General features: G+C 40.3%; 1 protein-coding gene across 5 annotated transcripts in view; it reads left to right on the forward strand.

Annotated features, from left to right (window-relative positions):
* The window catches only part of sardh (sarcosine dehydrogenase), a 46879-nt gene that overhangs the window by 26015 nt on the left and 4802 nt on the right, over positions 1–16062 (forward strand). For all 5 annotated transcript variants that reach the window (XM_038734179.1, XM_038734180.1, XM_038734178.1 and 2 more), the window contains exons 13-18: positions 498–581; positions 864–977; positions 1496–1634; positions 4648–4761; positions 7088–7235; positions 13797–13890. In XM_038734179.1, coding sequence (XP_038590107.1) covers positions 498–581; positions 864–977; positions 1496–1634; positions 4648–4761; positions 7088–7235; positions 13797–13890 — 693 coding nt within the window. The remainder of the gene's footprint in view (positions 1–497; positions 582–863; positions 978–1495; positions 1635–4647; positions 4762–7087; positions 7236–13796; positions 13891–16062) is intronic.

The raw sequence follows: 16062 nt of genomic DNA on the forward strand, positions 1-16062 counted from the left end.
GAAATCAAGAATTTTTAAGTGTATTATTTTTGCAACAGGTTGTGCTAAAAGAGGGATTTCTCATCAATCCCTCCTATGTTAGGTTGATGTAATATTTATTGTTTGCTAGCAAGTTCCCAATAACTACGTTATAATGTGATACTATGTCAATGTTGTAGGTACAGCTTGTTGTGCTGCCCCCAAGTGGCCACAAAAAATCCATTCGTGCTGCTTAAATGCTTAAAAACAGCAGTAAAATGCCCTTGAGTAAGACTGTGGTTGCTCTGGCAATAGATGTTTTCAGTTGAGTGGGGTGAAGTTGCTGAATATAAGAATACATTTACAGGGATACAATTTTGTGAATATATCATCAAACACATCCAGATTTTTTTACGTGGGCATTAGTTTGCATGCAATGAATCCACAGTAAACGCTGAACAGTAAACATTCTCCGCTGCGTGGTGCCCTCTGTGTTGATTTTATCTCTTTGTTTGTGTGTGTGTGATTGTCTGTCTAAGGTGCTGATGGAGCAGGGCTGTGTGTTCCAGGAGAGACATGGATGGGAAAGACCTGGCTGGTTCAACAAAGACAAGCCCGCTCCTGTGAGACAACACACACACTTACACTAAACACATACTGTATATACTGTGCACAAGCACATGCACACCAGTGATTTATTTACATTCTCATATTACATATGACATAAACAAGTGAGATGCAAATTTTCTCTGGTACTTGCTGGATAGGGACTGTTGGAACAGATTGACTGCCAATAATGGGCGGCACTGACAGTATCTGGCCCAATGCTGTGTCCTTGTCTGTACTTGGAAACACTGATAAATAATTAGCCCCTAACTATATGTTTGTCTGTATTATTGCGAAAGGTTAAAGACTATGATTACTATGGTGCTTATGACATTAAGAAGAATGTGAACTACAAATACAACGAATTGCTGGGCAAAGAGTACACCTTCGACTTCCCTCCGCATCATGACGTGGTGAGATGCCAACCGTGTGTGTGTGTGTGTGTGCGAGAGAGAGAGAGAGAGAGAATGTGTGCATTATTCAGTAGAACAATGTTATTAAATTACATGCACCTTCCTGGTCTATGGGCCAAAAAAACTCTGGGTCCCCAGATGAATATAAATGCTCCCATGGTGAAAGGGAACATGTGTCCTCATGGGAAATAACAATCACGCACAACTGACAGTGATGAGAGTACAGTCAGTGAGGTTTATAGAGCATAAAGTGCACACCAAACTAACTCATCAGTTCAGAGGACACACCACAAGGGGAGAATTACCAACACTGACGTCAGAACCTCTTTATTAGTTCTCCCTTTAATATCACAGTTGTGATGAATGTTTCCTTCAAGGATTTGGCTCCAAGTTTATACAGTCATCGTAGAAATGTTTGGCAAAGAGAGGAAGACACGCACGTTTAATGTCAGCGTCTGTGTTAATTGGAAGTGTGTGTCTTGTGTGTGTGTGTGTTTTTTTTTTTTTAAATAATGCAGATTAAGAGCGAGTGCCTTTCATGTAGACACGGTGTGGCCGTGTTTAACATGTCCTACTTTGGAAAGTTCTATCTCACTGGACCAGATGCCAAGAAGGCGGCTGATTGGCTGTTCACTGCTGATGTCAACAAGAAGCCAGGTCAGTTTTCTGCAGCAAGAACACACACACACACACACACATAGATGCACAGACACAGACAGATGGGAGATAAGATTGACAGAATGAAGAGGGCAGATACATGGATAGAGGGACTGAACAAAATGCCAACACATGAGCAAAACAGTCCAGTCTTCCACTAAATCTCAAAATACCACTAATACTAAATGCCAGTATGTAGTATATCGTAACTTTTCAAAATCAACAAACCGACGGGTACTCCTGCTTTCTGCAGTGACTGGTGTGTACAGATGTGAAAATGGGCAAATCTCCAAATGCTTCTAATATTTTCTCCACTTTCTTCACATTCCTACTTCATCCACTGTCCATTTTCACTGCTGAACAGAATAAATTCAGAAACTTAGATCTGTCATCTCATCTATGTGGGATTTCAAAATGTCCAATTTTGGCGACTCCGTTTGGCACCACCCCACAGATCTGACCCATAGACTGTATATCCAAATGGATGACGGGTCCCTTCTTCCTCCCACTGTACAAAAATTAAACCACAGTAAAATCAGAATCGTCAAGTCGACTGATAGTCGAATCGTGTGTTTTTGTGCACGGCGATTGTAAGCAGAGTTTTTGCTGTGCTTCCTTCAACTGAATGCACGTCGCGGTTCCTTGCGGCTCTATTTCAAGTAGTGGTTGTTTAAAAATGATATAATATTCTTTGTGTGGTTCATCAACAGTGATAAATTACCAGAAAGTCCCGCGAGGTGCGTACAACTCGGCACAACACTGGTGAAGCTGTGGCTCCATCTCTTCAGCAAGTTTTCCTCCTGCCACTACACACACAAACGCTATGCCTACACATGCGCACTGACGACCCAGGGTTAGGGTTACAATTTTGGATTTATTCACGCACTTTAAAAACATTTATTGGAAGTTGTTTTTTTCTTTTTACATGTTTATTTACAGCATTAAATGTTGAAATGTGTATTGTAATAGGCTGTATTTTAACTTATTGGGAGAAAACTGGTAGTTCTATGTAAAATCAGCACCCCCATATCACATAAATGGCATGATCCTTGTTTCGCTGCAAAGCTTCGACTGTGAGATTGACAGTCAAATCAGGCTCCGCCCATCGAAGCATCGAATCTTCGACTATTTGGGGTCAGCCCTACACACCGCTTTCTTTGTTTTCCATTTACAGAGCCAGGGCTGTCTAGGAAAACCTGATTCTTTTTTTAAGAGCACACACAAAATGGAGAGCTAGCAAACCGTGAGGAAATATTTGCTGAATTGAACAAAACGTGTATTGGATTACAATCACTTACTATCCAATTAAGTAATAAGGTGGGTGCCATAGGTCAACAAGACACTAGGGGGCAATAATAACATAAATAAGTGTTAATACTGTAAAAAAAACTGTTGTTGTATATATGAATAAAGTGGAATATCACAAATACTCTTTATATACAGTCTTCCTCTTTAAAGAAACCCGGTGTAATTGAAGTGCATTATCGCTGGAATAACCCTTTAATGTGGTCATATTATGCTCATTTTCAGGTTCATAATTTCATTTAGGGGTTGTACCGGACTAGGTTTACATTGTTTTATTTTCAAAAAACATGATATATTTTTGTCATACTGCACATTGCTGCAGCTCCTCTTTATACCCTGTGTGTAGAACACACTGTTTTAGCTCGAGCCTGAGTCTAAACCAAACACAGGCAGAACAACACAAACCAGCTCCGCAACCTTGTCTGGAGCAAGACGTTTCAGAGGGGTAAATTAATAATTTGTAACAAATGTATCTGTCATATGTATCATTTAACAGTGCACTGTCTCTACACAATAACGTTATTTCACTAGACGTTAGGCAACATTACAACGTGAGTTACAAAGTGACGTAGATAGGTTATGGAAGTTAAGGCAGGACTACAGTCGAGGAGCAGTGTTTTCTGTGGGAGATGGTAACTCCCTTTGGGGTGGACTTTGGGCTTCTCATCTATTACATGCACAAAAAAAGATATATAACAGAATAAAGGTAAGGAAAAAAACACAAAATGACCTCTTTTTCGCACAGCTGGTGTTAAGCACACACCAGGAAGTGTGTTTACCTGCGTGATACCTGTAAATGCAATATTTTCTTTTCTATAGCCGGCATGATTGATTTTGATGATTGCTGACATCTAATTCCACTTTATTACCCTCCACTCATTATGACAACCAGATGTCACCCCACCGAAGAGGTGGTTTCTCAAAAACGTGGCTTTTTCGACACATCATCCGCCCTTGCTTTCACTCTCTCTTTCATGTCCCCACTTCTCAATGTACATCAGTTACAGTGGTCACACTTGCTTTGAGAATATTTGATGTCTCACCGAAACATTTACGCTGCCCTTTTCTTTAATACCAGCGACGAAATGAAATGGTAACATCAGTCATTCATTCAAATGAGAGATGACAGAGGGACAGCCACATATCAGAATGTCCCCAGCTCTTTTGGCCAGTGGATGAAATGTTATTTTTTCTCTTGTGATTACCGACTTCATTTGTTAGGAAATTATTTTCATGATGTTCTCATTATCAGTATTTTTGTTAAGTGATGTTCTCAGCAATCAGTATAAACAGAGTTCATACTTTAGTCGTTTCCTTGGTAACTATTTTACAAGAAGACGAGGTTCTTGTGTTGTCAGGGCCAATGCATTCCCTGGAGGCAGAGATTGATAGTGATTGCCTCTTAAAAAACAACAAAGTTGTAAAAGAAGTGTAAGTATGCTTGAGTTTATTAAAAATTCATTCTTATTCACACATGGGGGGGGCAGGAAAGCACACACACAAACACACACATACAGTCACACAAAAGCATACAAACTGAATTACTCACAAGGAATCAGTTACAAACAGAAGACTGACCTCAGATTCGGCTTCATTTTTATTCTGAGATTTTTGTCGGCTTGGATCCAAGAGACTGCACGCTTTAAATTGGCCTACAAAGTCTGCCACAGGAATTAATTGTTAATGTGTGTGTTCTTGTGTGTTTCAGGCTCCACTGTGTATACCTGCATGCTGAATAAGAGAGGAGGGGCGGAGGCTGACCTGACAGTGAGCAGACTGGAGCATGGTGCTGCCAACCTGCCCCTGGCACCAGAGTTCAATGGTGAGAAATGGAGGATGTGTGTGTGTGTGTGTGTGTGTGTGTGTGTTGTTTTACAAACCTGCTTTACTGTTACCTGTATTGCTCTTTGTTATTTTATTCTACTGTTTATAAATCCATCACTGTTTGTGTTTTTCATTTTAACTGTTGTATTTTTATCTGCTGCTGGATATCTGTCAGTCTATTGTATCTTATTTTGGATATATTTATTGTTCTGTCTCCCAGTCTGTCTATCAATACTGTATATCTGTTATGTTCATCATTATATTCTCCCACCAATTTTTCTTCTGTTTATTCTGTTATTTGCATCATACTATTTGCATCATTCTATCTATGTGAAATCTATCTTGGTGCTTTGCTGGATGCATCTATTGTTGTGTTCGCCATTCAGTAATTTTCCCTACTTTTCTATGTATGTACTCATCTGCCAGTTCTTTCACCAGAAAAAAACCCCCAAAAACAATGAATTAAAAGAGTGGCGTTGTCGGGGTGTATGTAGCTGCAGCATCTCCGGTTTTAGCTCAGATAGGCTGTTGTTGCCTCGCGTACACACAGATCAGGCAAATGTAGCCTATTTATTGGAGAAATATAACATCTGCTGTTCTACCTTTTGTTGTATTTTGACGTCAATTTATGTGCTGTGTGTGTTGTAGTCATTCTAGTTCTGGTTTTTAATTGTTGTGTTTTTTTGATGTATAGAAAACCACAGCGGTGTGGACTCGAGTCACAAAAATGATGACTTTAGACTTAACTTGACAAAATCAAAGAAGACTTGCGACTCGACTTTGACACCAATGACTCGTGACTTCACTTGGACTTGAGCCTTTTGACTCGAGCTGACTTGACACTCCCCATGCCCAAATATAAATTATGATATAAACTTGCGCAGCGCATCAACATAATGCGGTGCTCAATTAGACTGGAACGTGCAGCTTCCTCCACCGTCCGAAGCGCGGCCGGCCGCTCCGTTATCTCCTGTCCCTGTACGCCCCAGCGACCCACTCCCTCTCCGGTACCTACAATGGGTGCACTATGAACCGTTCGTGATCGGACCCTCTGGCTGGATGAATTTTACGCTTAATTTATGCACAACAGCTGGGGGCCTGACGCAGCGCCACACAACTTTCTAAATTCCTCCATATCACGGAGAAAAGAAAGGTCAGGTCGAAACAGTGTAGAGAGACTGCCTCAACTGTTGCATGATGCTGCTTCCACCAATTATAAAAACAAGTTAATTAAGATAAAACGATAATAGCGCTGGGTGCTGTTTCAAAACGACACTCGTTTTGTTTTATAAATCCAGCGCACCTCTTTCCTTTACAGCTGAGCCGCTCGTCCCTGTCTAAAAAGTGTGTTCAGTGTTGCTTTACCTGATCGGTGCTTGTAAATATTCAAGGTGTCTGCCTCTTCTAACGTCATAGCGATTTATAGTTTTCTCACCGCTGGTTTCTGTCACTGCATCTCTCCACAAAACAACACGGTTTTATTTCAGCGTTCTGTAACGTAACTTCATCAACTCCAGTAGTTCACCTGTCACCTGCACTGCTCCCCTCCGTGTACACACACACACACACTTACTCAAACATACACACACACACACACACACTTACTCAAACATACACACACACACACACGTACACAAACATACACACAGAGCCCCCTCAGTGACCCATTCCTCAACCAAAGCTGTCAACTTGGGGGGAAACTGTGGTCCTCTTGCACTGTAGATGCTGCTTAAAGTTAATAATGTTGGATTATTCTTATTTCATGGGCTATATGAGATTTTGGAGTAACGTGTGTGTGTGTGTGTGTGTGTATATAGAATAGTTTTTAAAAAGAAAGTATTACATTTTAGAAGTTCAGTAGTTTAATGTTTCCTAAGGCAATGAGTAATCCTGTTAAATAATTGTGATCTCAATATTGACCAAAATAATTAGCAGCCCTACATGAACATTTAATTTAATTCATGAAATTATAGAACATTTTTGTGTGAAATTGCACCTCTGCCTTCTTTCTGTACAGGCTAATGCTTCATTCAATACATTTTCTTTATTTTTAACTTATAAAAACTTTTGAAATGGTTTTACATTTGGTGAAGAGCGCATTATGGGTTGTTTAGGACTCGAAACTCAAAGTTTAAGACTTGGACTTGTTGGTCCTTGACTTGAGACTTGACTCGGACTTGCCAGTCATGATCGGTTTGGACTTGGGACTTGAGTGCTAAGACTTGAGACTTGACTCGGACTTGTAAAACAATGACTTGGTCCCACCTCTGGAAAACCATCACTTAATCATTATTTATTTCTTTCCTTTCCTGCCTTTCCTCCAGGTGATGCATACTATCTGGCCATCGGAGGTGGTGTAGCAGAACACAACTGGAACCATATTAAAACGGTACTTCAGGACCAAGGCTTCCGCTGCCAGCTGACAGACCACTCTGAGGACATGGGGATGATCAGCATCCAGGGACCCAAGAGGTAGGACAAGAAAAGGAGGAGAGAGGGATGAAAGAGGGCTATGAATGAACGGAGACATTGTCAGGATTTATATATCCAGGTGAGAAAAGGAAAAGGAGTGAGTGACAAAAAAAGAATGGTAGACGGGGGGAAAAAATTAACTGATTGGTCCAAAGATGAGTTATGAATCACATACTGCACATGAAAGGTGGGGAAAAAAGACGAGCTGTTCGATCGATAAGAGGGAAAGCAGGTTAAGAGCCTATCTTCAAGACTTGGCCAGGGGCAGAAGAGGTGAGTGAGTACAGGGGCGGAGGTGGGTTGAAAACAGGAGACAGGAGCAGGGAGGTTCATGGGTAACTCTGCTGTTTCATGATAAATTCAAATCTATTTTTTGAACTGAGTGAATGATAAAATATAAAGATTAGTTGCAGTTGCACTCTCTGTGTCCACAACAGTTGGGTTTAAACGTTGAACCTGGCACTGACCCATGACTAGCTTACTTCAGACCACCAGCAGGTCAACGTTTTCAGTTATCTGGTGAAATATTTCAACTAGGTATGTCCAGATAAATTATTTCTCAATCGATCTCAATCCGATTCCTTTTAATATTGGGTATCTGCTGATACTGATTTTGACCTGATAACTATAAACTATTAAGTTTGCAAGCTTAAATTATTAATAGATTATAGTAGGGCTGCAGCTAACGATGATTTTAGTATTTGAAGCTTCTATCGGTTATTTCGATTCATTGATGCATCGTTTAAGAAGTACTTTTAAAAAAATTCGGGATCAGCTATGCATGTTTATAGGTGATAGATATTTATTGGTCCTTTCGGAAATTAATAGTGTGTCATATAGTAAACATCAGACCAACAATCAGACAGCTGCTTTACAAACACAAACATCACAAGTGCACATATACAAGTTATACTAAAGGCTCGTGCAGACTACACGACTTTCAGCGTCGGCCGATGCCGTGCTGTTCAGACTACACAACTTGCAGTCATGTGATGGGAGTCTTGAAGTCGTTGTGGCGTTCACACTACGTGACTGATCGGTGACAGGGGGTCACACACTACACAAGCTGACAGCAGCTGTGTCACCCGACGCTGGTCTCCAAACCACGTTTTGTCAAGAATACACGTGAAATGTGAAACGAGTGATCCTGCACACGCAACGTCTTTTGTTTGTTATTATAAAGAAAGGACATTTTGGACACTTTCTTCTTTGTCCCTCGCTATTTTCTCTCTCTTCCTCCACTTTGCAAACAGGTCCATTATAATCACGTCGTGTTCACAGCGTAAGCGCGACAGTAATAAATGTCCGTGTGAAACACTGTTGTGTTTAGTTATATGGATTAAACGAAGCATCGATGCAAAGAATTTGTGTCGATGCATTTTATTAATCGATGAATCATAGAAAATGTACTGTTACCAACAGACAAGTTTAATTTTGGCATCATATCCAGTTACTCTCGGGTTCAGCGTTTATATAGAGACATTTGCTCAGCTGCATGGGAAATTTGTCATTTTAACCAGTGAAGAATTGAATTATCAGCTTTATTTTAGCTGACACCATTAAAATATGCCTGGATCAGCTCCTGGATTCTTTTGGATTGGCTCGGGAGATCTCTAATCTCAACATCTACCAGATGGAATCTGTTTGTTTTCTAGTAGGTTATTTCTTATTTCACCATTTAAATTTTACTTCACTCTCCATCTTGTTTTAGTGTTTATTCACTACTTGAATCTGGTCACCTTGCTTTTCCCTTCAGTTCTCTTTTCCCCACGCGCACACACAGACACCCACACCTACATCTCTGGTCTCTGCTCTAACTGCTTACATCTCTCTTGCTCTCTCCCTGTATGTGTCTGCTCTGTTGACTTTCTTCATCAGAAGTATGTTTTATAAAGTTGCCAAAAAGTCACAGAAGGAGTTTACCACCTGCGATTCATTTTCACATCAGCCGGTGCGCCACATGTGGAGGAGGTTTGTTAATGATGTAGCCCATAGAAACGATCAAAACCAACCATCTTCACTGGTGTGTTCACTGTTCACTCTCTCTTTACCTGGTCCGTGCTTGTAAAATATCCACCGTGTCTGCGTCTTGTAACGCAATAGACAACATATCTTTCTGTGTTTTCTCTGCAAAATGGGTCCAAATAATATACCTGGGTACAGAATTGTTATAGGATAACTATAACCTCATAGTAGATACTGGTGTTTATTAACTGATTTAAGGCCTCTCAACAATAAACTCTGCTTTTCTCAGTCTCAGAGTTCAACATGATATTAAATTTTAGATTGGCACATTATGTTTTTGTAATAGAAAGGTAATCTTATTCCTACATCTCTTCACCTGCACCGTCTGCCATGATGACTCACTAGTGGAAACACTGCACTGACAACTTTCACGGACTAAATATTAAGTCTTTATAATGTCTTATGAAATTATACTGTACAGCTTAGATCCCTGAACGAGGACGACCAAGGATTAAGTTGTAACAGTAGTATGCTATATGAATGCTGTCAAACGCAGTGTTTATGTATGAAAGAAGTACGTATATAGCTGTTTGATTTATTTCAAGCCCTGGAAAATCTCTTGCTCTTGTGGCTGATAACATTCAGCAACTTCCATTGTGTGTGTGTGTCACTGTAACTTTGGTTAAATTTAAAAGCACCCGTAGGGTTTGATCCTACAGGTTCTAGGATCTGGAGAAGGGGAGATGTGTGATCTTGCATTACTACTACTGGTAGACTTGAAAATCAAAAGGCTGTTCTAAAATGTAGGCCATTCAGATATTTGTATGGTATGACAAAAAAATTCCACATCTACCAATACCTAATATCTTTCATCTTTAACAACAGTAATAATTACATTTGTATGAGACCATATTCTTCACACAAACATTTTTCTCCCTTTAACTTCACTTTTGTGGTTTTGCAATTCTTTGGATTTTACTTGAACTGAACCATAAACTAAAAACGTCACAGAATTCCTTTTTTACTCTTGTCCATCAGAACCACCATCTATTGATTTCTTCATGTAAGGATGAGAAATCGTGTACTGTACACGTGCAAAAGGGTATCGCATATTCGGACATGGGATGTAGTCCAAGCTTGTCACTATCTTCTTGCTCCTACAGCTTCCCTTTGTACTTCACTCAAAGAGCAAGCCAGGCCACCTTTACCTCTTCCCGATCTCATTCTCTGAACTTCTCATCTATCTATCCTTTCCCTCTCACCTCCTCTCCTCCCCACCTCGCCACCCTCCATCTTTGTTCTTCCTTCATACCAGCAGCAGGGTTAGGCCACTCTGTTCTCTGTGTGGGCTTAGTCGATTTCTTCTCCTTGAGGCTTTTCTTATCCTCTGTTCGCCTAAGTTTCTTTTCTCTTAGATCTTATCCAACTCTATTGCTCTTCCCTCCCAAGTCCTCCCATTTTGCTCAATCACCTTTTCTCAGTGTCCTCTTTTTCCAGATTTTTTTCTCCCTATCACTTTTATTGCTTACGTCAAAACAGAAAGCAGTGCATCACCAGCAGCAGTTCATTATAGATACATTCACAATAGGATGTTTTTTTATTATGGAGTTTTCTTGAGCATCCAAAGCGCACTCAGCTTATGAGTGTCTGAGTGTCTGTATTTGCATCTGTAGAGGTTTTGTGTGTGGGTGTGTGGTTGGGTTTGTGTGGGTGTGTGTTTTACTGTGTTCGTGGTGTACAAAACTGGGATTTACTATACTTCTAGGGACCGAACTGCTTTGTGGCGCGGAAAATGCTGGATCCCACAAGTTTAAAAGGCTGGTTAGGGGTTAACACTTGGTTTTAGGGTTCAGGATAGAATTAGGTTAGCGTTAAGGTTAGGCATGTAATTGTGATGGTTATGGTTAGGTTAACATGCTAGGAAATGCATTATGTCACTGAGATGTCCCCACAAAGATGGTAAGACAAATGTGTGCGTGTGTGTGTTCATGGCATAAACAAGATTGGCATCTGTAATTCCTCTGCACAACACTGTAATGATTCTCAGCTCCTCGTCATTGTTTCTGCCACATATGAAGAATTGCAGAGAATCGATCCTCCAATGTTTGAGTTTTGTTTTCTTAGCAACAAATTGATCTCTTTTAAAGCTTGAGGAGAGAGGAAATTACAGCGTTTATGGAAATGTGCTCGTCTCAAGTTTTATCTCCCAGAGATGTCTCATTCCAAGTCTCTGGAGTGGGGAGTCCATTAACTTGCAGCTTTTGTCTCACATAGCTTTGGCAGCATGCTCCAAGGGTGAAACTGGTGCTCTATCATTTGTTTTGTAATTATGAACCTTATTTATAATATATGAAATTATGTGATACCCTGTTCGGTGGTGGGCCAGCGGCAGTTTTTGCATATTTAGACGATACCTATCGAGGGAGGACAACTTCTACAGTTTTCAACAAATGAAACAAAATTTGTTGCCACTCGTACTTCTTGACCATTTTTTGTTTATCAGTAACTTTATTAATAGGCAATAGGAGCGTGCAAACTTATATGTACTTATCATCCAATAGTGTGCTTGGAAAGACATGCGAAGCGAGTTAACTGCAGGTTAAATACGTGGATATAATAAGTTATCATTAAATCAATGAGTGAACTTGTGCTAACACGTGTAGTTTATAGGCTATTATTGGCCATTTTACTGTCAACAAAACCAAAATTAAAATAGATCTACGTTGTAATTACAGACTGTAAACATTTCCTATTCTGCCTTTTTTGTATAGCTTCATTGTACAAGTCACTAAACTACTCTTAAGAGTCTAAAGAAGCAAATAGAGGAAAAGAGAGAGCATAGTGTCCTCTAACTCAAATTGATCCTCAGCACTGCGCCATAGAATATAGTTTATTTCTGTGTATTGTAATTTCCATTTTATGATTGTTTTTGTATACTGTAGATTTATGAGAGTTACAAACCACATTTCATTTTACAACTCTCTTGTAATGTGACAATTAAACGTACCTTCTACTTTTTTTTACTTTACTTTCTAACTAATTTGACACAGCACCTCCCCATGATACCATCAATAGTTTCGGGACCATAAATTAAGCACTGTTATAGAGGATGGGTCACTAACCTGATTTCTGCAGTTAGTGATTAGGTGGGTCGGGATGCATTGTGATGATGCACAGCCTTAAAACAAGCTGAAGCCTAAATCTGTGAATGTCTTCCGCTTGTTCACTGCTAGGGGTAGAAACAGACAGAAGATGGTGAGAAACTCCGGCCCAGACACGGGCTGTAAGGTTACACACCACTGACTACTACACATTGAAACGAGCATCATTTGCAAGCATAAATAAAAATACAAATATGAGTCAAATCTAGCTAATGACAAATAGATGCAAGTCACGTTCAACTAATTGGTGCATAATGTTATCTAGCAAGCGTAGCGTTAGCTAACACTACCTTTAATGTTACATGGTAATGTCACTGTACGTTTGAACAACTAACGTTATGTAATAAAAGAAGTTGCATCACGAACATTTTCCAACAACATTAATTTGTTAGTAGGCTGCCATGTTTGCCGGTAACTTTAACGAACTTTAAAGTATGGTTTGGGGAAAATGTGCAAGCATTACGAGTGGTAACCATTGTGGCAACAAACGGAATCTGATTAAGAATAAAACAATCTTCACAACTTCAAAAATCTGGGTCCTCCATCGATAGGGATCATTACTAAAGCACATACGCGGCCTCAGCCCACCACCTCTGTGAGATAGGGGTGTGTGTGTGTGTGTGTGTGTTAAGTGGCAAGTCAGAGGAACAAATTGGTGGTTGCTAGACTCCCTCACCACACACACACACACACACACACGCACACACACACACACACACACAGAGCCATTCACTGATTATAAATAGCTAATTGGCATTGCTCTTAGGCTCTTGAGTTCAGTGAACAAAGCATTGCTTAAGAGAAAACAGAAATCGGACGACAGCTTGAAGGAAATATAAGCCTGTGCATCATACCAGCACATACATGACATACATGCCTGCAATCATGCATGTACTGTGTACAAGAAATATTTTATTTGCATTATGATGACCATAACCGCTCACCCTGTTCACACAAACTTCCACATCAAGTCATTACCACGTCAATAACCCACACAGATGCTCAAACATGTACAGCACACAAAGCGTAACTTGAACCCTTCCCCAAATACCTTCAACCGTAGCTTCCTGCCACACTGTTGCAAAAATATCCTTTAGAAAAGGCCTCTACCTGCCCACTCACACACACACAAGTAGCAAAGTAAGCTAAACTTAGTCCTTTTTTTTTCTGTTGACTCATCTTTATGTAATATTGATTTGTGTGTGTTTGTGTTTGTGGAAGAAGGAGACATGGTACATTTCTACAGCAAATATAAGAGGTGCTGCTGTAGTTTTGTAGTAATGTTTTCTTGAAATATTTTTTAAAAAGTCTGATTTGATTATTGCAAAGGATACAGATAAGCAGTCACCACACCAGTTGCACGGGTGTAAACGCAAAATATTTTGTTACTACTACTGCTGTTCATAATGTTCCTGTGTTTTCTCTTTATGTGCAGTCGAGAGGTTCTTCAGGAAGTGTTGGACACAGACCTGAGCAACGAAGCTTTCCCATTCTCTACCCACAAAGTTGTCAACGCAGCAGGGCATCAGGTGAGAACACACACTCAGTGCCTCAACTCATTTCTACATTTATTGTATATAGTACATTTAGCAACTTCAAAATAACCCTAGCTTTAGTACTAGCAGTACTAGCTAAATGCCGGTAATTAAAAAAAACTAACAAAATTCTATGCAAATCACATGCTGTTGAATGAAACGGGTGTCTTATTTCAAAGACTCAGTCAGCAGAGATTATAGACTGTGTGTGTGTGTGTGTGTGAGACAGATGGCAGGTTTTAAGTCGTCCTTGTGACTTACTTAGAAGTAAAGTCTGTCCACATGTTTTGTTTTTCTCTACCTTCTTTCCGCCTTCTATCTCTTTCTACATCTTCGCCTGAAGTCAAAAACTCAAAACAAAGTTTATAGCGCTGTTGTTTTCAAGCACTGGGGAAATTGTATAATTATACTTTGCTGTATTTTCCTTTCCATTTTCTCACAATAATGCTGTAAGGGAATGTGACTCCAGCCTCTCAGGTTGACCTCTACACTGTTCCTGGCCTCAGACCAACTGCCACATGCTGCGAGACATATGTCCATGCACACTCGCTCTGTCTTAGTTGCTCTTGCGTGAATTATGCAACGCTCCAGTGATTGCAGTCAGCATCTTCTCACAGCTCTGCAGAAGTGTTTGTGCATGTGTGCGCGTGTTGCTTGTGCTGTGTTCCAGCTGGTTGCCGGCTTCGTCTGGGTGACATTTTAATGGCTGCACTGCTGTGAGAACAGAGCGCTCCCTCTGCCCTCTGCTCCCCTCATAGCTCATTAGACTCTCTCTCTCTCTCTCTCTCTCTCTCTCTCTCTCTCTCTCTCTCTCTCTCTCTCTCTCTCTCTCTCTCTCGCCAGTTGAAGCGAGTGTGCTGGCATGCGTGATAGGTGTTATGAGCATTTTTTGTACTTGTGTCTGTCTGTGCTATGTGTGTCTGTGTTTGATGTATGCCTGATAAATGTATGAGTGACAGTGTGCATGAGGCATGCATGTGTTTCTGTGTGTTTAAGTGTGTCGCCTGTGTATCTGGTGGAGTGTGTGTGTTGTGAATAAGCGCAGGCCTACATGTACTTCCCTCCCCAGAGTTTCATGGTGTACATATGGGGCCCAGGGTGATCCCTGGCTGGCCAGATGGCCTGGCTGTCACAGCACCCACTGGGGAAACTGTTGGAGAGAGTTTTCTCTCCTATTTTTTCACTCCCTTACACATTTTCTCACTCTCTTACTTTCCTTTTCTCTTATGCTGTCAGTCTTCACTCATATATTTTTTGCATCCAAGCCATTCTGGTATTTGTCAATCTGGGTGTTATTCTCATATTGTATCTATTGTGACTATTATCCTGGCAGATACATGAAAAATCTAAACTCAGTAATCAAATCATCCTTGCATCCCTTATCCCTCCATCTGGACCCTTACTCCATTCCGCCTACATCATCTCGGCTCTCCTCCATCCATAATATACAATATAATATTCCAAATACGCATCTTTATTGGCATGGTTTTGTTAGTGAGTGAAATAAAAAACAAAAAGTAGTCCCCTGCAAATGCTTGTAAATCTTCTTGCAGACTGCATAGCTGACCTGTCTGCCAAATTATTGTGCCTGCAAGTCTCCGAATTTCAAAAATGGAATGACAGCATCCACACTGCGCACTTTTCATGGATTGCCACTAAAGATAAACAGATTCTAGTTGCATGTAATTGTTCCACAGCTGCTGAGCAGTTTACCACAGCAGCCACAGTGATTTACAGCGGACTACTTTCTGTGTTTACTTGCAGTTGGAAAGACGTTTTTTGAGATGATATCTGTTAAATTTAATTTTCTTGCGGTGGCTGTAGGAGGCTCACCCCATTCAACACCGTTCTTACTGCATTTTTAAAAAAAATCTCTACAATGGAGGTGTTGAGTAAAATGACAAATACTCACAATGGATGGAATTATGAGAATAACAGCCAGGTTGATAAATATTTGTAGTGTTTCCTTTTCTACCTTCAGTGCCTCAATTTTCAGAGTCATTCATTTAATTTCTTTCAGGCCCCATCTCTGCCAACTTCTCTGCACTGTTGACCTATTCTCTTAACCCCCAAATATGTTATGTATGTAATGTCTTTCAGGCATTTTGGACACAACATTCATTTCTAAAGGGAGATTATATTTCCCCTGTTTCTCTCTTTATGTAC

Source organism: Micropterus salmoides, unplaced genomic scaffold (assembly GCF_014851395.1).
Source record: "Micropterus salmoides isolate LMB-PRFRI ecotype aquatic unplaced genomic scaffold, ASM1485139v1 Ms_hic_scaffold_20, whole genome shotgun sequence".
NCBI lineage: Eukaryota > Metazoa > Chordata > Actinopteri > Centrarchiformes > Centrarchidae > Micropterus > Micropterus salmoides.